General features: G+C 38.5%; 1 protein-coding gene across 2 annotated transcripts in view; it reads left to right on the top strand.

The window, feature by feature from the left end:
- ITGA1 (integrin subunit alpha 1) overlaps positions 1-24,739 on the top strand; it is an 80,732-nt gene that overhangs the window by 29,326 nt on the left and 26,667 nt on the right. For both annotated transcript variants that reach the window (XM_037374610.1, XM_037374611.1), the window contains exons 3-10: positions 2,558-2,670; positions 3,616-3,704; positions 3,797-3,911; positions 4,566-4,693; positions 11,408-11,556; positions 17,577-17,727; positions 19,305-19,470; positions 23,521-23,594. In XM_037374610.1, coding sequence (XP_037230507.1) covers positions 2,558-2,670; positions 3,616-3,704; positions 3,797-3,911; positions 4,566-4,693; positions 11,408-11,556; positions 17,577-17,727; positions 19,305-19,470; positions 23,521-23,594 — 985 coding nt within the window. The remainder of the gene's footprint in view (positions 1-2,557; positions 2,671-3,615; positions 3,705-3,796; positions 3,912-4,565; positions 4,694-11,407; positions 11,557-17,576; positions 17,728-19,304; positions 19,471-23,520; positions 23,595-24,739) is intronic.

Genomic DNA, 24,739 nt, shown 5'->3' with positions numbered 1-24,739 from the left:
TTTTCCTTGTGTAAACATATTGGCAGTGAAATTGCTCCTATTTTACCTAGCTAATATGTATTCTGTATTTTTTTCCAAAGTTTTTTTGGCAGAGGTTGTTGGACCTGAGGTTTTTAACTGGTGGGAAGATTTCCCTGTCAAAATACTTATTAATACAGTACTCCGCCTTCCCTTGTAGAGGGCTAATTATGTCTTGCAATTGGTAATATATTTGCATTTGGGACTTGGAGCTTTCTTAACCTGTCTTTTCCTTTGTATTCTTGTCCTGAATTAGAAGTTGTATTTTGGCACGTTTACTGGTATCACTGCTTCTTGGTCTTTTGATAAACGCCTGCTTGTGCTTTTCCTGCGTAAAACAAATTTCACAAGCTAACCACTGGGCTGCAGGACTGAAACTATGATTATGTGGTAAAAGGTTTGGGAACCCTGAGATCTGGATCATTTTTTGCAGATTGCTCTGGTTTTCCCAGGGCTTTTCCAGTAATTTTGACATTCTTAGTAAACCGGGGACTGCTGCGGGCAGCCTGGGATGACAGGCAGGTCAGACAGTTCTGCAGTGCCTGAGCAATCGACCCCACCAGCACTGGGGCTATCTGACTGAGAGTCTGTCCACCACGGCAGCACAGTGTTCTCCGTTAGCCATGGGATGTTCACAAAAATGAAATTGCAGAGCTTGCTTTTGAAAATGCTAGCTCTCAATTACCCAAATGCACATTTGCATGAGGGTCATGGGAGAATAATAATGACCTTCTTTGAGCTAATTTAGACCTTCAGGAAATGGTATCCATTCTAGGAGCTGGGATTTTGCAAAGTAAGCTGTATTGTTATAAACTGTCCGGAGATGTTTCAAGAGCAGAAAAATATTATGAGCTGAAAATGGTAACTCTTCCAGTAGCTGAAGGAAGACAGGAATCTAAACTAGTGTGCTAGATCTGAACATCTCTGAAATTAAACTCCAGAGCTGCTGTCAAGCTTTCAAGTTGCTTCCAGTGTAGCAACATCCAGAGCAGGGAATCTGTAGGCTGACAGTTAAAAATAAATAGGCAAAGCAGCCTTGTGATGCTTTGTCAACTGCTATGACATTACCTAGATACCACAGATAGAACTTTTCGGCAGCAGATGTTCAGTGAACATGGCCACAGTTGTTTCTCAATAAAACTGGGATCCCCTAATAAAATCCTTCATGCAAAAAAAAAAAAATAATAAAAAAATCTTTCAGACCGCTCCTCTCTGTTCACGGGCCTCTCTCTTTCTGAGAAAAGAACAGCACAGGGACATGATCCCGGTGAGCAATCATCACCTCCTGTGGGATGTCAAGCACACTCAGCTTCTCTGCAGTTAAATGGAAGTCAAGGATGCATGAGAGGCCATGGTGCCTGTTTCTACATTTTGGCATAAAAAATACACATTATAGCATATTGCTTGAAAGAGCAGTCAGATCCAGCATGTACTTGGAGTGTTTTATTTTCCTTTAGAATTAATTACTTTATTATAAATGAAAAAAATCTTAATGGATCACAATGAGTTGTTCCAGTATGTTTTTTTCAGAAGCTGGCTTCTGTACTAGGTTTAAAGTCTGCTTTCTGTCTTTTTTAAATCCATAGGTTGCATTTTACCTACTACATCATTCTATTCAAATATCTCATTCCTGGACTCATTAATTTATGATTAAAGGTTGAAATGCTTCTCTCAATAATGTCACAGTCATCTAAGTGTACAGGAGCAAATCTTACTGAACTGTTACTCTTAATGGTAGGATTTCTCTTTTCAGTGTGTGCTGTGAATTCAAATTTAATCCAAGTTCTTCCTTATGCATTTCATGGAGCCAGTTTTTATCTGCTGGGTGATGCTGGGCTATTTAGTGTAGCTAGTGAACATCTGAGAACAAAAACAGTGCCATCTCTAAACATTTCCTGCTGAAAACTCGATTTAGGAGTGGATGTTAATTTGTAGTGCTTACAAAGTACTATAATAGTGATATTTGATCACACCAAATTTTGAAAAAAAAATGCACAAAATAAAAATCCTTAGTATTTTAAAAATTTGAAATGTCTTTTAATAACATTTTTTTTATTAATGAGAGGAAAAATTATGTATTTTACACAGCTGTCTCATATTACTTCAGACTGAATTGTTCTGGGTGCTTGTGACCCTCTGCTTTGACATTTGGTCTCAGCATTTAAAATACACTTTCTTCCAAAATATTTTTAAGATCAGGAGATATTGAATAAAACAGATATTTCCTTCTGTATTACTTTTAATACTTGTCATCCACCCACCAATATGACTTTTATTTTTCACTGGAATTTATTTAAATGTTATTCTGTTGTGTAATTTGGTATATAGGCACATTTCCTTTCTGTGTCCTTATTAAAGAGGAGACAGAATGGCTGCTTTCGCTTGTATCTGAACTAGCATAACAGATACTTTCCTTGCTCTCCATCCTGTACTTCTAGTATAGAGCTTGCTGCAGCTGTGCTCTCTCTGTAAGTTTTATTTCCTGACTTTGGTGCCTTTTAAGAAAGAAGAAATTTCAGGTAACTTATTTCATTTGCAGGGTACTTATTGGTTCACCATTAGTTGGCCAACCTGAGAAAAGAACAGGAGATGTATACAAATGCCCTGTAGGAAGGGACAACCAATCACCCTGCATAAAACTGAACTTACCAGGTATGAAAGAAAATAAAGCTGTGTCACATGGAGGAATAATAAAGGTCAGATCTTAGAAGGTTTTTAGCTAGTAAATATGCATGAGAATTGTTTCTATAAAGAAAGCTTACTCAGGACTCCAGCGCTAAATGTGAAGTTGTGTTTGCAACATCAAAATTAATTTGTTTTTAAAGCTTCTCATTGGGCTGTGGAAAACATGCTTATAATTTTACAATGGGTGTTTGGCTGTATTTTCAAAACTTTATTATGGCTGGCATTAGTTGACTGTGGTTGACAGTCCTGGCCATGGAGCATAGATCCATGGACTACCCTTTCCAAAGCTCTCTGAAGCAAACAAGAGGCTTCATAATGCCATCAGTAAGCTTCTGATGAGAACATAACTAGCCAGAACTGCGCTGATGCATCTTAATATGATACAGGTAAATATTAATAATTTTCTTGCTCAGGTCAAGAGATACAAAATGTAGACAGGAAGAGACTGCCTGTTGATATGAATTTCACTAAATACACGTCGTATTTTTTATCTCCTCTTTTCCTTTGAAAACCTGAATGTCAGTAATGTAACGTAACAAATATAAAAGCTGACAAGTCATTTATAGCAGGACAAGGTAAAAAATGAATGTTTGTTTTCTAATTAACAAAACTGTGTGAACATGAATCCTTGCTTTCGTTGTGCTGTTATTTGTACATTTTTTCTTTTTTTGTGGTTCAAGAAAACTATTTAAGACAGCAACCCAGACAAATTTTCTGGGATAAAAGCCAGTCTCAGAAATTTTTCTTGGTTGTTGCAATTGAAGGAGGAGGAGGAAGGGTGCTAAAATATTTGATGAAACCAGTGTCAGTCTGGGTTTTATTTTAGAAGCTGGAAGCTCCATGCTAGGGGATATATACTTTAACATTTTGTTTTTATGTTCCCAAATACTTAACATTTTAATCTATTTATAGCTGCTACTTCAGTTCCTAACGTTGTGGAAGTAAAAGAAAACATGACTCTTGGAACAACCTTAGTAACAAACCCAAAAGGAGGCTTTCTGGTAAGAAAGGACTTTTTGCCAACTTTAAAAGAAATTTGTTTTTTCCTCAGGTAGCATAACAAAAACATTTCACCTTTTTCCATCTTTTAAAGGCATGTGGACCACTTTATGCTTACAAATGTGGGCGTTTGCATTACACAACTGGAGTTTGCTCTAATGTCAGCTCCACTTTTGAAACCATCGAGGCAATTGCTCCATCTGTGCAAGGTATGCATGCCACAGGAATTCTCTTGTGTGTCTGAAAATACAAAGTGCCAAACAAGACAAATGTATACACATAGGCATACCAAAAATTATGAACTGCTTAATTTAGATACCAGCATTACCAAGTTAAGTAAATGTTTTCATTGTCTGTATATAACCTAAATTCTTGCTACTTTTGGAATTTATCTCAGTATAAACAATCATTAGAGCACTATGTAATATCCAAACACAAATGCTAAAAATAGTTGCTTATGTTTCTTACTTTTGGCCAAAAGGCTCTTTTTAAGTAATGACGGCATGTTAAGACCTTATACAATCCCAATTTAGTAGTATAGCTAAAAATCTTAAAGACCTGGTCCTTTGGAAAAATCAAAGAGGAACACCTAGACATTGAAAAAGGTAGGGGTCACTGGTAAATACTTCAGTTTTGTGATCTAATCCCATTCTTAAATTTCTCCCTACAAGTAAGTGCTTTGCTGATAAACAGAACACAAACCATGTGAAATAAAATGCAAAAGTCAATGAACAGCATTGGCTTCAAACATGTTGCTTCAGCACCATTGCAGAAGGATATGCATTTGTTTCCAATCACAAAAGTAACTGAGATATATTTGATCCTTTTTAGTATCAATTCTTACATGACAATTTGTATTGCAGAGTGTAAAAACCAGTTGGACATTGTCATAGTCCTCGATGGGTCCAACAGCATTTATCCATGGGAAAGTGTCACAGCCTTCCTAAACAGCCTCCTCAAAAACATGGATATAGGTCCTCAGCAAACACAGGTAACATGGTAGATATTTTATGGTCGCTTAATTTGTGAGGAAAAAAATAATTTACAGGAAATGGGATGAGAGCATCATCTATGGAGCAATTCAGTTCCAAGGACTTATGGCAACAGGGTACTAAAATGAAATAGCTGAAACCGCAACTAAGTCAATGTCTGCTGCCAAGTAGCAAACTCAGGGAGGCTCTTCCTCCCCACACCACTCAGGCAGTTTGGAGAAACAAATTTTCTAAGCTAGAGACGAAAGTTAAGTGTGTTAAGTGAGGTCATTTGAACCTCCTTTCCCACTTCCTTCCTCTCCACAACCACTTCTTGTCTTCTTTTGTACTTCATAGCACAAAAGTAATTTCTGTGCCTCTGAGGTGCACAAGCAAAAAGCTTTGATTGTAAGCTTTTTGGAGTAGCATTCAGTATTTTGTACTGTGGAGCACTGAGCACACAGCTTTTAAACATTTGAAATCATAATTAACGAGTGGCTGTTAAGCCACATGTTATTAATGGCAAAAGCTGCATTTATGTAAGTGGAGAGTGCCAAATTCCCAGCTGCTATAAATCAGCATCATTCCATGAGAATTAATGGAGCTCCAACCAATTACTCCGGCTGAGGATCTGACATACGTTTCACAGTGCTGAACTGAGTATGTAAATAGCAATTCCAGCAGAACTCGGGGAAGAGGGAAACATTGACGCTGGGATACATTTTTACACAGAAAGCTTAATTGACAACAACAGAGCAAATTGGGTCTTCATTTCACTTCTCCCTTTTCCCCTCCCAAAATGAAGGATTTTCAGGGATCCTGTATAATATTTGATATATTGTAGGTCAATATTTTGTGGTTTTGCTACTTCAGGTTAGCTCCTAACGTTAACTTCTGCCTTCACAAAGGAGCATCTGAGAAGGTGTAAAGATGTCTGCAAAGAGTATCCCTGTCATTTTCCAAGTTAATTGGGATTTGTGAGTTACCACTCAGCTTCCCTGTTGGCTGTACTGAACACTGGCTGATAAAATTACTACTTGTAAACTGTCAACTTTACAATTGTGTCCTGTTATTTTAAACATGCTGTTCTTCCAGATATTAGGAAAAACACTTTGTCAAATTTAACAGAAAGGAAAAAAAAAAATTCTTCCTGGTCCCTTAAGCTGGTGATTACCCAAACATGTGCCATGTTGGGAAAACACTTAAACCTGAACTTCCCAGTATGGGGCAATGGCTGCATGGAGATCATCACTGCCTTCTACCGAAAGGGCTTCATGGGGATAGCACACAGGGCAATCAGCTCTGCTGCACCCTCACCCCTTTCCCTCACACTGCAATTCCTAAACTTTTACACTGCCACACCTCTGTTATGTTTTGTTTTGTAATCCTGCCACATCTGTGTGGCTCAGCTCATGCCGAAAAGGTCCCTTGCTGGCCTGCACTCCAGCAGCCTGCCATCTCCACCTACAAAATCTATTCTACCCACAAGCTGGCATAGCTACCCCTCCTCTCACATGTACACTTACTCACTTGAGAATGTCAGCTTTGGCATCTGGTTGCTGCAGAGCAGAAACATTTGAGAGGGAGATAAGAATGAGATAAGGAGGAGAGAGGCTGAAAATCTGGAAATGGAAGGCCAAAGCTAGGTGGAATTTTCTCGGTTTCTCTTGCCTTCCCAGAACATATCCCATCTCTCTCCTCTCCTCCCAGCCCTCCTGCTTGGGAGCCCTGGCACAGCCAAAGGTAGCAACAAGTTTATACTGTCTCCTCCACTCACGTTGTCTCCTTTCTCAGAAACTGTGTTTAAATTACTATTGAATGGGGAAGAGGAGAAATGACAGAGCAAGCTTATTTCCCTCCTCTCCTCTGGGATCACAGAATAGAAATAGAGGAACAATTGTTTACTTTCTCTCTATTTAAACTGATTTTTCCATGTTCATCTTTTGTGGATTGTTGAGCACATAGAAATCATGGACTTTCACTGACTTCAGATTCCTTTCCTCTTGCATGGGAAAGGAATGAGGTAATTACAGAATAACTCCTTAGCAGTTTGAATGTCACTTGTTCAAAACCATGTTTTGATTAGAGGCTTGTGAGATATTTTTTTTTCCACTTACTGCCTCCATGAACAATGGTTGTTAGATTTGTGGCAACTCAGAAGAGAAATTCCTCAGTGTTCCATGTTTGGTAAATTTGATATTGAAAGCCTGAAGATTCAGATGTAAAAACCTGAAGTTTATGATATAGTTTTTTAGAAGTATTTCCTTCCCTTCCTCTTTCTGTTCACAGAAAATCCACAGCAATGTACTGATGGTTAAGATGCATAGCCTGAGCTTAGGGAGAAAAGAAGGAAAAGTAACAATAGAAAAGCTGAAAAGGAAGAAGGAATTAAATAAGAAAAAATGGTACAAGTAGGAAAAAATATTTCTCCTGGCCTTATTCCACATTTTAATGTAACTGCAAAGCAAGGTAGTTTTTTTCTTTTTTTTTTTTTAACTCTTGTAGAGGTAATTGTCTTTTTAATATGAGCGGCTTATTTTTAATCCTTTACATATGAGCAACCTTCCGTGGTAGAAGAATATCAAAAGAGAAAGCAGAATACATTCAATTTCAGCTTTAAACCTAAGTTGGAATGGCCTTCAGAAATTTTCAGAAAAGTTTTATTTCTCCATTAATATATGACATGGGCAGTTTTAAGTGTTTGGCCTGCACCTTATATTATCTCCAAAGGGACTGTATCACTGTATTAATAAGTAATGCCATGTCACATCTTATAATCTGTTTTATCTCCGGAAGAACAGAAGCCTATTAAAGAGGTGTTAAAAAGATTCAGGATGAAGAAAGACTTTTGCAATAGTTTACAAGTAATTTCTGTCTGAGTGCCTGGTAGCAAACAAAATGTAGCAGCATTAATTCGATTTTGATTTGATTCAGTTATCTTTAGCAAGCTCTCTATACAATCAAATATATTATCCATTAGTGCTTCCCAAGGGATCTCTGCTTTTCTTATATATTAAATAAGATTTAAATACAACCAAAGATATTTCTGATTTTTCTCCACATCCCAATGGTGAAAATCCTAGCATATCTTTTCCATGTACTAAATGGTTTCCCTTTCATTTTGTTTTTGTTCTTGTTGTTTTTTATCAACTAGATTAGCTTAATAATTTATTGGGAAAGCCAGAATGTACTTTCTAAATAAGAGATTTTACTCTGTTATAGAACAACAATAAATAAATGCCCTCAGAAATGTTTTGTCCCAAAGCAGAATGGTCCTTTACTTGCCTGTTCTCTCAAACATGCTTTTTCACAGGAACTGAGGACAATTAAAGAATTATTCCCTTGTGTAATATAAAAGCCATGGAATGTTAGGGAAGGGAACATAAACTTAGGAATTACAAAGATGTTCAATAGATTATAGTCAGTAATTCTGGGAAAAATATTGGGTTTTCTGGAGTAGAGCAGAATTATGTCCTTCTGTGTAGTACTACTGCATTTCCCAGATAACAAGCAAATCAAAACATACAGTGTCTGTAAGCATTGTTCTTACGGGCTTGCTGAAGTTACGCAGTTTGAATAGGTTTATTGTCCCATAAAGGCACATTTGCATAATATACATGTGTCATTTGTAATTTTCCATTAGATTAAAAGGCTGCAAAAGCTCAAACCTTCGTTGCTATCTAGTAGAATATAATTCCAATTTTACAAAGTGGATCTGATTCTGTTACCCAGTAGGAGACTGGAACATGCCTTTTAGTATTTGGTCAGTTCTTGGAAGCTTATCATTACTCTTTGCTGAGGAATGGCTCACCTCTGATGCCATGAAATATGTAGAAAATTAGGATCAGTGTTTTCAAAGCTAGTGCTAAGGAAGGGTTCCAGAGAGCAATTGTATCCCATAAGATAACCATATGCCCCCCTTCCTTCCTGATTTACAAGCTATGTAACACAGTGCAGTTTTCCAGACTCAGATGTTCTTCCCATTCACTTCCTTAGAAGGAAATGCTCAAAATGTTTACTTGCTGTGATCACGGATGTTTCCTTTCTAATAGGAAATGATACAACTCAGCATGTAACCTCTTTTAGGAAAATGATAACACCAACATGGGTCTCTAGAATCATGAAAGATGGGCAGGTACTTTTCACACTGGCAGTAGTCAATAGTTGATTTAATCCTTGGCATCAATAAAATCCTCAAGGCTGCAGATCAGAAGCCTGTGAATCCACAGTGGCAGGCTCCCTGGCGTGCAGTAGTCCCTGGCTACATGGTTCTGCATGGTTCTGGAATACTGTTAAGGCACTCCTCCTGCTCCAAAAGACTAAAAATAATGAAAGCCTCTTGTTTATCACTAGTTATTGGCAGTCTTTTTAAATGTCTAGCAGCATCCTGTTCAGATTATTCTGTATGTCACTTTAGATGTGTGCTACAAAATAGTTGCTTTGGAGGGAACAGCTTAAAAATTTCATCTTCAGCTTGGGGTTTAGTCAATGCCACAAGATTTCCCTGAGCGGCAATACAGCCTGTGCCCCAACTTGTTGTGTGAATACTCTTGAGGAATATTCACTGCTGCCCATGAGAAAACGAAGCCTCTGCATGCTCTTGGCTGTGGGTGGAAGAGGGCATGCCTTCGACAGAGAAGTAAAGCATCTTAAAATGGAGCAACCTGTTGGAACCTTGAACATACATCAGTTTTTCCAGATTTGGTTATATTTTCAAAAGGATACAGAAAATAAGTGTGATAGATTTTGCTGCTACATACCATTACAATTACAGTCTTATAATCATATGTAACTAGCTTTTTCATTGATGTTTAGTATCAAATATTTATCCAACTCTAACCCCCACTACAAGCAAACATTGTGCAGAATCTGAGAGGCTATGAAAGTACCTGAGAAAAACACCCATAAAGCAATTGCAAAGTACATACTAAGCCACTTCTAAAATAATATAATGGCATAATTATCCCAGAGGTCTTACTGATCTTCAGTACCTAAATGCTAAAGTGCTTTTAATAATAGATGTGTGAGACATGAATGCCATGTAATACTGCATTATCCTAAATAACACCTATAAATTGCTATGTGTAACATAAAATTGAAATATGCTAATGGAACAGTGTGTGGATTTCTTCCCAGTAAAAGCTGTCAGAAAACTGCCAGAACATTAAAACTGACAGAGATGAATGAAATAAATTAACTAATATTTAAGAATATTGCTCATCTTATTCCATACTTTTTTTTGCAGCAGGTTTCCTCAGGTATTTTTTGTGGAGTTCCAATCCCATGCACTGATCTTTCACGCAAAGACTTGTCCTGTTGAGGTCATCTAGAGCCTTTCCATCATCCTTCCCCTTTTCAGAATCCAACATTTTACTCCTGTTGTCCCCACTGGCACTTGTCAGGTGTCTTTCTTTGGCTTGCCTCCTGCTGGAGAACAGCTGTTTCCTGGACTGCCCTGCCGTCTTCATCAAGATAAGGGTACCTGGGTCTTCCTCTCATCCTGAGGGCCTAAATTTGTCATTGCAGTGTTGTTTCTAGGCTAGCTTTAGGGAAAATAAACTATCAGATGTAGGAATATTATATTTGGATGGAATGACAAGAGTTGTGAGTGAATCATGGCCTTGTGCGCTACAAGGAAAACTATTCTTAGAAGTTGTGACTGGTGCTTAGGACATCGGTCTGCCTTGGCCTAGAGGAGAGAAAAACTGCAGCACAGATCACTGCAGGTCAGGAAGTGCAAGGAGCAAGGCCTGCTTTTGGCTTTGTCCCTATTTTCAATAAAAACAATTCAGAAACTTCAAAATGTTTCATGAGATTGAGTGTCTTCTAACCAGTCTTGCTGAAATGCTTACAAATGTTTCATACTGAGGTGTCGTGGTTTAACCCCGGCCAGCAACCAAGCACCACCAGCCACTCGCTCACTGCACCTCACCCAGAGGGATGGGGAAGAGAATCGGAAAGGAATGTAAAACTCAAGGGCTGAGATAAGAACAATTTAATAATTTAAACAGAAAAAATAAAGAGCAATAATAATAACAACAATAACTATATAATTATAATAATTATAATAAGAATGCTAATAAGCAATAATAAACAATAATAATAGTTATAATGGAAACAATAATTGAAACAGAATAAAAATGAAAGAACAATAATATCAATAATGATAATAACAGTTATAATGAAAGGGTTGGGAAAAGGATAAAATCCAAAGGGAAAGGGTGAAAGGGAACCAAGTGATGCACAATACAACTGCTCACCACCTGCTGACTGATGCCCAGCCAGTCCCTGAGCAGTGATCCCCAGGCCCCAGCTAACCCCCCAAGTTTATATACCAGGCATGGCATCCCATGGTATGGAATACCCCTCTGGCTGGTTCAGGTCACCAGTCCTGGCTGTGTCCCCTCCCAATTTCCCGTGCCTCTCCAGCCCTCTGGCTGGCAAGGCCAGAGAAACCAAAAAGTTCTTGACTGAGTATAAACATCACCCGGCAACAACTGAAAACATCAGTGTATTACCAACATTGTTCTCACATCAGAGTCAAAACACAGCACTGCACCAGCTACTGAGAAGAAAATTAACTCTTATCCCAGCCAAAGCCAGGACATGAGGGAAACGCACATAGTTCAATTCTTTTCCTGGCTGTAGGTAAAAATGAGAATTTACCCCATTGCAGCAGACATAGATGTTTTCTTTAAAAAGAGTTGGTTTTTTACATGAACTGTGTGTTTCAGGTTGGAATTGTTCAATATGGACAGACTGTAGTCCATGAATTTTTCCTGAATGCATACTCAACAACAGAAGATGTGATGGCCGCAGCCACGAGAATACGCCAGCGGGGTGGCACACAAACTATGACAGCCCTGGGAATAGATACGGCAAGGTACACTCACAAAATATTGTCCTGCACCTAGTAGAAACAAACATAAACAGACCTGGTGACAATTCTGATTTTATAAATTAAAAATTTTGTGGTTGACATCTGACTTCTTTTTAGCTAAGTAAAAAAAATTTAGGAGGAGGGTGGATAAACAGACTTTCCAGCATCTAGAGCAGTTGTATATGACATCCTGGAAAGGCAGCTATCTGTCTCTTGATTTGAAGAAGCAGGGAAAGAGACAAGACATGGAGCAAAGTTGTAGTCCTAAGCAAAAAGCTGACAACCTTTGATGTCCACACAGAGTGGGTAGGAACTGTGTGTGTAGAGGGGTGAAGAAAAGTAAGTTTTTTCAGAGGAAAAAAGGAAAATATAAAACTTTTTAATGTTAATTTGCCTTAATTTTGAAGTTAAGATTATTATGGGGATTGAGCCTATCTTTATCAGAAAGCCTAGAAATTTTATACCAAAGTCTTTGAAGCTTCTGGGTCATTGGGACATTAAAGATCAGTTGTAGTAGTAGCATTATTTAGAAATGCTTCCTTTACAACAAAAATGAAATCTGACTTTCATAGAACAAACAGTAAATGCAAAATGTTTCAGGCACTTTCAAACTGTACAATGTTGTCCGGGTACATTTTTTCTTTTCAACCTTTTTTCCCCTCATAACAGCATGACTTTATTGCATTCATCCTTCCCCAACAACCATTTAGTCAAATATGCAGCATCTTTCTAATGTTCTGTTTCATCGTCTGACCTAAGTTTTGTTGTTATGAGGTCTTAAATCCGATGACATTCTTACATATTCAGCAGTAATGTTTTCCTTAGATACAAGTAGAAGAAGCTTTAGGGAATCTGAACAAGTTCATAAAAGCACAGCCAGCTGAGAACTGCCAAATACTCAGAAACTACATGTGGTTCAGAATGTCCCTGTGCACCACAAACTGCTGCAGGCTTGTATATGCAGAAACTGTCAGCAAAAGCTTCCTCTGTTCTTGCAGTCTTCCTACCCATCCACTTTGGCCATCATCAGCGGTTGATCTTAGCTTTCACTTGCGTGGCCAGTCTTAAAGTTCTGTGGTATTGTTCTGCGGCGAATGAAGAGACGTGACGCAGCTTGACGCAAGCAAATGTCAATTTATTGTACAGAAGCACGAGTTTATATACACTTTCAGAAGCTCTGCGTTTTAAACAGATTGGTTCTTGAAGCTAAGCATTGCATACTAGGCAATCCGCGATTGGTGGTTAACTACCAGCAATTAACAGCAAGGTGTTACCTTTCCTTGGTGCCATCCTTGGCACCATCCGTTCCTCATTCCCTTATCTTCTCTCAGCATGACTCACCCTGTTGATTGTTATCTATTCACATTCCTTGTCCTCCCAGGGTTTGTGGCCTACAGGCTCGAGCACATTCCTTTCAGCTACCATGGTCCTGATTTGCAGGACCCCTCCTGCATCTCCCCCTTCTTGTTTTTGAGCAATCCAACATGCGTTCTCGTTGTAAGCATTGAAACAAACACGGAACACATAATACTAGAACCAACAATACTGTCAATACCATCAATGCTCCTTTGATTATATTTTGTAACCAGCCCCCTAACCCAAGTCTTGAAAGCCAGTCTGTTAACCTGTTCTCATTCTTTGTGGTCTGTACATTTTTTCTTAACTCAGAGCTGCTTATGAATACAGTTAGAGTGATCAGTCAAATTCATAAAACACTTCCATTAGCGCTGTTCACTATAGGCTACTCTACTGTTCATGCTGTTTCCTTGTCTTCTAGAGGTGAGATCACATTCCTCCTTTGTTTCTGTCTCATCCTAGTGTTTCTTCTCATACTCCCTCAAAGTTATTTAACTCTTTGCTGCAGGATAGCAGCTGCACATCGTCAAAGCAAGGCCAAAGCTGCACATTATCAATGTCAAAATAACCCACTATCTCTATTCTGTACAATTTTACAATTTCCCCTTTTTGTTTTTGAACAGCTGGTACCAGGTATGTCATGTTCTGCAGGGCCCTTGCAAACATGATGGCAACCAAGGCAAACAAACAATACCGCCAATTGAGTGAATGGATGTCAAAAAGGCTGACATTTTTCTTAGATTTTGATAACATGTTGCTGCAATGGGATGCCTAAAATCCATTCAGCACATACCATCAAAATCCTCACAGCCATGTCCTTGAGCCAACAACAGAAAGCAGTGGTAAATTTGACTCACATTCTTAACTGCCTAACAAACAAGGTGATTTAACTCTTATATATTTACTTGCTGTTACTCCGGATAATAGCAAGAGAAGAACCGCTGCAATACGTTCCCATCATAGCCTCCTACTACATTAGCATCTACAGAAAGACAATTATCGACATTCAAAGTGTAAACAATATCATCTTCTTTTGGATTAACATTATACATAGGTGGAAGGGCACACCAAACAAGAACTGGTTCAGTCAAAAAGTTCAATACATAGGGTGCTTTCTCTGAACATACCTCTGGGGTCATTCCCTTCATTCCCTCTTTTTTTATGCAACCAGAGACACTTTACCATAACAGAGAAGCCCCTATTTACGTCTCTGAGCCCGGACACAAACCGCAGCTGTATGCTCCACCAGGCTCAGGGCAGAAATTATTTGTGTAGTTACATAGCTATATATCACTACAAGCATGCAGACACCTATTAAACACTAGATAACCATGTTTATCTTTCCTATTCTCCTTCACAATACCTAGCTGTTCTCTCATCTCTTGTTAGGTCAAATATTCTCCAGCTTCCTCTCCTATATCTCTTTTCAGACATTCTCTGTCCTCTTTTTTGCTTGTTAATTGCGATGAGGCAAAGGGTGTGTGTAGCTGGGTGACCATGGCCTGATTTATGTTACAATCAACTAAACACTGAATACAGGAAAAAAAAGTTATGGGAGACAAAAGGCAAACATCAATAAGGTGGTTAAAGATAATTATAATCCTGTAGTACTTTGGAGTCATGGCCCAAAGTTTCCCAGCTGTGAGAAGAGACCAAAGACATCCCACCCGTGACTCTGCTGCAGGTCTTTGTTTTAAGGCTTGTAAGTTTTGTATACTTTTGTAAATTAATTCAGAGTGGTCACTCAGATTCACATAACACATCCTATCAAAGTTTTCACATGCATGTCCCTGTGCTAATAATAAAAATCAATAGCAACTCGGTTCTGTAGCAACATATGACGGACAGAATCAACATCTGTTAATAAGCCAGAAAAAAAAGAACAGTATTTGTAGTATTACTTTGTTTAGCAAGCTAGCAGCCTAATTTACTAAGCAAGTTAAAAGCATGTACTATTCTTACAGAAGAGATTAGAGAAGCAAAAATCTGTTATGCTGCATTCCAGAACTCAGCCTGAGAATTACAGTCTGCTGTGAGTTCTGCATTACAATCATTTGACACATGTTGGGGTTGCGATTGTGAAAGTTGCCCGTTTACAATTTTCATTGGCATTATCATAGCTAGTTGTTTTAAAAGCAACCCCTGAGCTTCCTCATGTTCGACTTGTTGCAAAATATTCTGAAGCCAATCAATAAAGTTAGTATTACACTTAGTGACTCTCTAGGATCCCGCAACACTGTGGCAAGACTCCTGCATCCTGACTGCCTTAACAGCCATCTCATTCATTTGCAAACGGTTGTCCCTGGGATACCTTGCCTGAGTCACAGAATCGGCACAATTATTTGCTCCAGCTAACTGCTCATAGTTAACAGCAATTCCCCGATTAAGGTTTTCAGTCAAGGCCGCTACACATAGCTCACAAAAATCAGATAACCACATCATATACTGTGTCAGTTAGTACCATACAAAGCCATGACTTCCAATCATGCAGTGTGAGCGTATAAGGCTCTGCCATCACTTCAAGAAGGGACATAGCCAATGTATTATGAATCCTCCCTTCCCGCACTGCTTTGCTTAACCCTTTAACAGCCTCGTATTGCACAGGCTGCCACTCTTGAGGTTGATTTGTCTGACAAAATACTGAACATGCCATAGCAACTCCCAAAACCCGTCACTTAAGCGCTTCCCACTTGCATTCCTGCCACCAATCCCTCAGGCCCCCTTTCACCCTCCCCGAAAATACAACCAATGCCTCGGGGAGGGGGGGGGGGGGGCACGGGGAGGAAGGTCTAGCTCCTCTTCCAGATCTATAGGACCTGGATCAAAAGGTTTATCAGTGTCAATTAAATCATTTCCCGAGTTGTCCTGTTCCCGTGCTTGGTCCTGTGTTGTGAGGGTCGCTGCAATCAGTGACAGAAGCTTTGGGGGCAGAGGTGGTGTGGACAGAATCGGCATTGTTGACAGTGTGTTGAGAAGAGTCGCGCTGTTGGTGGAATTTACAGCCTCCTCTAGTTCAGTGCTTACACTGTTGGCGGAATTTACAGCTTCCTCTGGTTTAGCACCGTTAGTAGAATTAGTCCACACTTGGCAAAGAGTAGTCAGAATTTGCCACCAAGGTGCTAAATGCATTCCCGACACGGAGCTCCCCTCCGTGGCAGCATCATACATTTGGCTGCTGTCTGTACACACTTTCATTTCTTTCAAAGTCTCTAAAGTTTCTTGGCTGCTCACCTGTCTCGATGCAGGTTGTCCGCCTGGTCCAGCCAGCCAGCCGATCGTTCAGCCAAGCCGCCTCCTCCAGAACGCAGCCCTCTTCCACGAGCTGTCGTTTTATTGACCAGTTCCGTCCTTATTCCTCCAAGGCTTCGGAACACCACCATAGGGGTCACCATTTGAGGAGACTGAGGCACGGACTCCTGGATCTGACTAGAAGACCCTTTATGAGTCCATATACGTCTCTTTCTGGGGACGAAGCCTGATTCCCCATGACGGATTTCCCACAGCTCACCTCTCAGCTCCGGAGAGATTTCAGGCCGGCCGGCTCCCGTTCACTTTCAGTGGTTCATTCAAAGTTCTGTGGGATTCGCTGCAAGTCGCTCAGTTAGGCGATTCGAGAGCCCTTTATGTTAGATCCTTAAACGCATCACATCGGGGTCAACAATTTGCTGCAAATGAAGAGACGGGACGCAGCTTGACGCAAGCAAATGTCAATTTATTGTACAGAAGCACGAGTTTATATACACTTTCAGAAGCTGCGCGTTTTAAACAGATTGGTTCTTGAAGCTAAGCATTGCATACTAGGCAATCCCCGATTGGTGGTTAACTACCAGCAATTAACAGCAAGGTGTTACCTTTCCTTGGTGCCATCCATTCCTCATTCCCTTATCTTCTCTCAGCATCACTCACCCTGTTGATTGTCCTCCCAGGGTTTGTGGCCTACAGGCTCGAGCACATTCCTTTCAGCTACCCTTTCAGCTACCATGGTCCTGATTTCCAGGCCCCCTCCTGCATTGTTCTAAGAGGAGGAAGGCTGGCTTCCTTCCTTCTCCTCCAGAGCCCTTATTCAGCCTCGCCTTTTTGAGTTCCCTTCAGAGTCTGGGTGGGTGAGCAGCTGCCCAAAACTTCAGCGCCTGTTTGCGTATCTGTGGCTGTAGAATTCAGCTGGTCACCCCATCCTGCCTTCACTCACCTGCAGACGACTTCTGCCACACTGCCAACACCCAGTTGTACCGTAGATGGGCAAAGGTGTGCTGGTAGCTGAGGAAATGCTTTGACTTCTTGAAGTGCTGCCGTAGGGTGTTTTTTAGTATGTGGATTTCAGGATGGCATGGGTGTTGGCTGGGCCTTTATTAAGCTACCAAAAGCTGGTTTAAGGTGCCAGCAGTTTATGTGGAGAGGCAGAGAGTTTTTCACTATCCAGCACTGTCTTTTCTGCTGTTGCTCTCAAATGAGTGAATAATGAATGAATGCTTGTGAAACCCTTTGGCTGTGAGCTGATATTTAAGTTCCAATTGTTGTTGTTTGTATTTGTTCATGGTTAATATTAATCTCCTTTTCCTGTTTCTTAGCTAATATAAAATCTTTTAGTGTACGGTTGACTATGCAAATATTATGCATGTGCTAAATGCTGACATTGCCTTTCTCCAACCATTTTATGCTTCCTTTAGGAAAGAGGCTTTTACTGAGGCTCGCGGCGCACGAAGAGGAGTACAAAAAGTAATGGTTATTGTGACTGATGGGGAATCACATGACAACTACAGATTAAAAGAAGTGATTGATAATTGTGAAGATGAAAACATTCAGAGATTTGCTATTGCTGTAAGTGAAATTTAATGGGAAAATTCAGAATCTTAAAAGGATGTTTCAGCTTCCAAATGTAATTTCTGTTTAAAAAGTTAATTTCACAGAATCTTTATGGAAATATAATAATTTCAGAAAGGAAAAAAAGAAATAAGGTGAAAAATACATTTTAAAAGTTGCTTTCTGATTTTACAGCACATAAGAAAAAGCAATCTGTCTGTCTTCATGGTGATGACAGGTGTGTGTGCATGTGAATAAAAAGAAGAGTTTGAGGGGCAGTATAAAATCAAATCCTTTTTATTAAGAGCAATATTGAACAGCGTGGATTAGTTCAAATCTCCTGAGCAATTTCTATGGACACATTACCTGCTTCTAAAAAAAAAGCAAACGTAAGCCATCAACAAAACCCAGGTTTATTATAGCTATTGTGTGTGCTGGCATTCTGAAGTTATCATTTTCACGTTGAACAAACCTAGTAGCCAAATGAGAGGGTAAGCGTAATGGAGGTTAACCCATATTGAGAAATATGGAAACATTAATGATAGATTTGATGTGAACTCTCCACTGTATTTGTGCATTCTATACTCAAATAATTTGTTTTCTGTTGTTAATTTTGAAAGTATGTTGGATTGTTGCTTTTCTGTTCCTACCTTTCTTTGTTTTGGTACAATGAGGTGGCATGCAACCATACAACTTCAAGAAAGATGTTATTATCTTTAACTTAAAGTGAGACATAAAACAAAAATTGAATCCAGCAGCACACAAGTTTTCAGTGGTTTCCTTCAAAAAGCTAAAGATCTAGAGGAAAAATTGTCCTTGAAGCTCCAATAAGTTTTTGCAATAAAATCCCTGTCTAGAACAAAATTTCAGTTGCTGCAGTGTCCAGGAATGCTAGAATATGGGAGTTACTTTTTTATTTCAAAGCAAGTTAAGTGCATAGGGCACTTTTTTCTATGAAAAATACTTGTCGGTCTGGGAATTGCATAAGAGAGACATTTTGTTCTGATGCATACTGAATTTTTACAGCAGTGATGTTAAAACCGCAAACCAAATCTATACTGTGATGGAGTTGTTAACACTGAATGCAAGTGTTATTGTTATATGTATTTATAGGGCAAATCAGCACACAGAAAGAAATTATTCTATGCCTAATTAACTTGTCATCTATGTGTTATGAGAACTGGTGATATCTATGCAGAAGCCAGTGCAATTGTGTATTCTGGTTTGGTTTTTGCTTTGTTGTTTTTTCCTCAATTAAGGCTTACTTAAACAAATCATAGAATCATAAAATAAATCACTAGAATTTTGTGAAGAAGGGAAAAAAAGGACAGTTGAGGATAGCAGACATTACACTCTACAGTTGCTTTGTATGCTATTGTTGGTATTTTCAGAAAAATAACTGAGCCCTCATACATTTCCATTCACATTGGAAAAGGATGGTTTCAAATCAATTTGAGGGAGGTTTTAATGGAACAAATTAAGTTTGCATATGATTTCCCAATATTCTTTGACAACCTGCCTCAAAGGTGTCTTTTTAAACAGGTTATAAAATACATCCTTGACCTTTTTTTTTTTTTTTTTTAAATTCTGTTTAGATTCTTGGCAGCTACAGCAGAGGAAATTTAAGTACTGAGAAATTTGTAGAGGAAATCAAATCAATTGCCAGTAAGCCTACTGAAAAGCATTTCTTCAATGTCTCAGATGAATTAGCTCTTGTAACTATTGTTGAAGCACTCGGAGAGAGAATATTTGCCCTGGAAGGTATGACATTATTTAAAATTCTACTTCATGCCTGCAGTACAACTGGAAGAAATAGAAAACCATCTGCTTTTCTCTCTCTTTGCAATGTATTGTGCTGCATAAAACATATTATGCAGGTATTTTTTTCATGCTGATCAGAAAAATATTTTACAATAGGCATCAAAAACATAGATAGTGATGTGAAATATAGTCAAATGAGTTAAAGTCTATGGAGACAATAGCCTAAAAGGGTAAGTGACCATTACTGGTTTAGCTGGCTTTATAAACATAAATTGCCTTCCCTTAGGTAAAAAACCTTTGCCAGACCATATCCTGATTACCCCATGATCGTGTGCTCTTCTGCCTGTACCTTTAGGTTCTCTTTTGGTTAGTTATTAGTTACAATGTATTACTTTGCTATACAAGTTGACGGGAACTCGGTGTGAAGAGTTGGCAAGACATATTACATTTGGAAACGTTCACGATACTCAGATATTAGCACAGAAAAGTCATTCTTTCTCATAATGTCTGCTTACATTCTCCATCCAGATTAGGCAATGCTGTCCAAATCTGTGTTTGTTTCAAGCACACTTCTGGTAACAGAAGACTGAGTTTATTAGTTATCAATTATACTGGCCAACTCTGAAGGGATTTGTGTCATACAAAGAAAACATCCATCTATTTGAACTTACTCTTTTCAACATCTCAGCTTTCCCAGTAGCTGGAATAGTGTAGTTTACAGCTGGGGAAAAAAAAATCTTGACTTGAATGTCAAGAAATAGTACAAACATGAGGGAGTATTTTAAAGTTTTTTACATCGGAGCTATGTTTGTCAGACATATTTAGGTTTTGGGTTTTTTTAGTGTATCATTTAGCTTGGCCAAAGATTACTGTTTTCAGCTGATGGTTACTAAATATTTTTACAGTTCATGTGTTCTTACCTTTTTACTCTCTGGATAATGTTTTTTTCTCACTTTTTAAATAAATTAATTTGAGGATAATTTAATCTCTCTGAAGCCCAGTGTTTAGCCTACTTAAGCTCACTGAGTACTTCAAAGTTCATTGAATATGGGGCTTTTTTGTTAAGTCCCTGTTTACTAGGAAAAACTCACTTTCAGAGGAAAAACATTTGTTCAAACAGAAATCTGAAACTTAGTTTTCGATTTGTGCTTTGTACTTCTAGAAAACAGAGAAAAAACATTGTCTTTCATTAGTAGAATAAAGTGTTAGTTATAGCTATTAAATGTAATGGATATAGAAAAAAATAAATCAACTGCGAGTCATGGCAACAGACAAAGGATGTAAGACCCTAACATGACTGAGTTTCTGGATATCTGTGTACTCAAATTCAAGGCTTCATGACATAGCTCAACCCTTTGAACAGCCAGATGCCACTGGAAGAGACAGTCTCACTTTGTCACACTCCACTTTGTCCCTTTTAGCAATCAGTACCCATTAGGTAGTGCCTATCTGTGACAGGAAATGCCAGCCTTCATACAGTGGAGTAAATTGTGCTGGCTTTAACTCCCTGCTGGTGGGGTTTGCTTAAGGTGACTAATCCTTGTCATCGTGTCCTTCAGTATTTTGGTACTTTAAGCATATTAATCATCAAAAAGTTCTGCAGTACTCCTTGAATTCAGCTTTAATTTTCTGCAATAGATGCAGTAACAAATATGTACTTCTTGGATATTATTACTTTTTTTTTAACATAAACCTATTGTAAATGTTAAGATATTTGTGCCTTGATATAATCGCTTTATTTTCAATTTTTATTCTATATAGCCTTGCTTGTATCACAAAATCTATATATTTTAAACAAAAAACGTGAAAAAATATTTTCCTCCACACTGTAAGAAATAAGCTAGGCAATTTCACCATTCCCAAAATGTTTCTTGATTTCCAGATTTTCAGTAGGAACTCAGAGGTGTGCTAACATTTCTGTGTAAGACACCTGTGATACGAGTCAAGAAATGCTGCCACCTCCACCTGTTAAGGTCCCAGAAATCACATAATCTGGCTGCAAGGGAATCAGAAAAGAAACTGAGAATGTGATTTTAGCTTTTTGTCCAAACGTACTAAGGCTGAGTTGTTCCAATGGAGCTAGAAGATGCTAACTGAATCAGTTTCTGTTGATTCTTCAGGAATGGTTTCCTGTCCCCTTCGAAAGCATTTCAGGGGCTATTCTAGACCATGTCCATGGATGCATTTTTGTGACAGAGGAGAAAAGTTGATTAATCTGTCCCATCCAGCTTTCTGGTGACAATCCACCTTATTAGATGTAAGCAATGTGGAAAAGATTAGTTAAGTTCATACACTGGAGCCAAATTCTGTGCACAACATGGAGATCATGGGAACCTTGAGTATTGAAATTCAAGAACAGAATTCTTGAAATCTGTATCAGAATCTGTTTACATTCTCAATCTAAAAAGCCTCTTGCTAGTACAGTAGTACATTCAAACTTTTTTCTTGGATTTCTTGGGGTTTTTTTGTCTTTGGCCTTTAAAAAATGCAAATAAAAATTGAGAACTGAAAAATCAAATCCAACAAAAAACCATACTTGATAGCCAGTGGATTTTTACACATAATCTTCTTCATATGCCTCTGTGTTTCATGGCATGGACTTCTGGCTTTAACAGCAATTTTATGTTTTATCCAACCCACAGGCGGGCACAAATGTTTTTTCACAAAATATCCTTTGTAGGAAGCTTGGCAGTTTGAAACTGAATGGAAAGTTAGACTGAGGCCCATTATCTAAGCAGCATTCAGAGCTGCACACACCAACAGTACTGGCATTGTCCTCTGCCTCAGACTGAGGGTCTTGTCTTTCTCAGCTTGTTAGGGAGCATCCTTTACTGCATGAGAACACTGCTTATCAGCAAATGTGCAACTTAAGAGTTTTATGCTTCAAAAGGACTTTTTCAGACTTAGCAGCTACATCTTGTGAAACATGGTGGCATATGTTTCTGTGTCAAACATTTTGTGTTTGAGATCATGTCTGCTTCCTATGACTGACTATAAATCCAAAAAATTAGCAAAGACATCATGTCCCAGGGAGCAACCTCTGTGGTTTAGCTGCTGAGTATCAAAAGTTCAGTATTATTTAATAGTCCAGATGGCTGAAGTTCGTGCAGCCATGGCTTGCTATGCCTTAGTTTCATCGCACAGCTGGAGGTTCGCCTCAGCACTCAAATGGTAGCAGTTGTGAACTCTTACTGGACAAGATCAGAGCAGATTTCATAGCTCCCCTCTGCTGCCCGTTACTGTATCTTGCTCTGAAGAAGGAACTAATATGCAGAAAATAGTTACCTTACTTGACCACTTAAGGTGGCACAATAGTCCTTGAGTATTGCTTTTAAATAGAGGAAAAGGCAGAACTTTTCCCTGATAATATTTTAAGTGTATCTGGAAGCAGAGTAGCACATCAGAGTTGAATAATTAGCATATGACTACCTGACAAGATAATGAAACTAGCACTGATACCTTTTTTATTCAAAATCACTTTAAAGAACCAGGAAGATTTGTCATGTAACTTTCTGGGCAGGATTATAGTTCCCAAGCCCTTCCCTGAGCCTTATGAATCTCGGACAGCTGAGATTTTCCTATGTTGTTTTTGCAAAGGTTCATACAAACATCAAGTGTTTTTCATTTGAAGTTCCTCCAGCTGCCTATGAATTTTTAGTTGCTTGAATACAAGGCTGGGGTTACATGGCTGGTGTTTTATTGTTCAGTTAGCTCAAGAGGGAAATGGCTTAACTATATTAATCAAACATTCCAAACATATTTACAGTCAGCCTGAGGTCAAGTCTGGTCAGTTTTAGCCCAGAAATATTTGTTGGACAAGTTCTGAGACATGATCTTAAAATGCAAACTCTCATACTCAATGGTGACGTTTAACACAGATCTTAATTTCTGTATTTATCATAAAAATCTATAGCAAACTATATTCACTGAATATTCTAGTTAATTATGCTATCCTTTGTTATCATATGAGTGTTTTCATTACACTATTCAGATACTTTTTCAGATTGGAACTAAGTTATTTTTGAAACTTAATTTTTTTCTGTTTAATAGCAACAACAGACCAGCAGGCTGCCTCATTTGAAATGGAAATGTCTCAAGCTGGTTTCAGTGCTCATTATTCTGAGGTAAAAAACTGTTTTAAGATAGCTCTTTTACAAAACTGATTTTTGTTGGTGATGGCACGAATTTGGAATGGGTGTTTCAGAATTCTTCGTACAGTCCTGTCTGCTGTTGGAAGTTTTGGAGTTCCCTGTAATGCAGTTATTTTTTTGTAAAATCTATTTGAAGAATTATTACAAACAATGAAAGCTTAAGAGAGTAAGTACCTTCTTCACACGAACTCTACATTTAATGCTCCCATAGCACTTTCTATCAGAAGAATAGTCTGTAATATGTTAGGAAAGACAGACAAAGACTTTTTACCAAGCAGCCTGTAGTGACAGGGCAAGGCGCAATGGTCTTAAACTCAAAAAGGGTAGATTTAGGTTGAATCTAAGGAAGAAATTTTTTACTATGAAGGTGGTGAGGCACTGAAACAGGTTGTCCAGAGAAGTGGTGCATCCCCCCTTGCGTTCAAGGCCACGTTGGACAGGGCTTTGAGCAATGGGGTCTAGTGGAAGGTGTCCCTGTCCATGGCAGGGGGTTGAACCCACATGATCTTTAAAGGTCTCTTCCAACCCAAACCATTCCGTGAGTTATGAAGTATAAAACTGTTGTCTCTAAATATTAATGTATACATTGATACTGCATTGTATTGTTGAAATCAAAACAAAAGGTACATAAAAATGATATTTCTGTCATGGATATGATCTGCATTATTAGTAACACAGCACGTTCTTATTTCTGTTACCACGTTGAATACTTCAGTCCTCAGGGAGTAAATATTTATTAAACTAGGATGCAAAAATCCCTGGGAATTTTTATTAGCAGAAAATCACTTCCTACATATTTTATTTATTCTCAAAAAATATTTATTGTGATGATCGGCTTAGTGTACACAAATGAAACAAATTTAAGATGAGATCAAAAGAACAGGGAAGAGTTACACTTCAAAGATATGAAAAAGTAGTGACAGTGGAAAAGAGCACAATAGGAGAGTAACTGAACAGAACAAACACCAAGCAATCCAAGACAAACTTACATATATAAGAAAACCTTCAACATGGCTTTTTATAGAGCTCAGCATATCACTGGTAAAAAAGAGAATAGCAGAATAAATAGTATGATTTAACATAAATACATTACTGCAGAGGTACTCGGTTTATTTTTA

This window comes from Falco rusticolus, chromosome Z, assembly GCF_015220075.1.
Source record: "Falco rusticolus isolate bFalRus1 chromosome Z, bFalRus1.pri, whole genome shotgun sequence".
Taxonomy (NCBI): Eukaryota; Metazoa; Chordata; class Aves; order Falconiformes; family Falconidae; genus Falco; species Falco rusticolus.
This window is presented reverse-complemented; position numbering and strand designations above follow the sequence as displayed.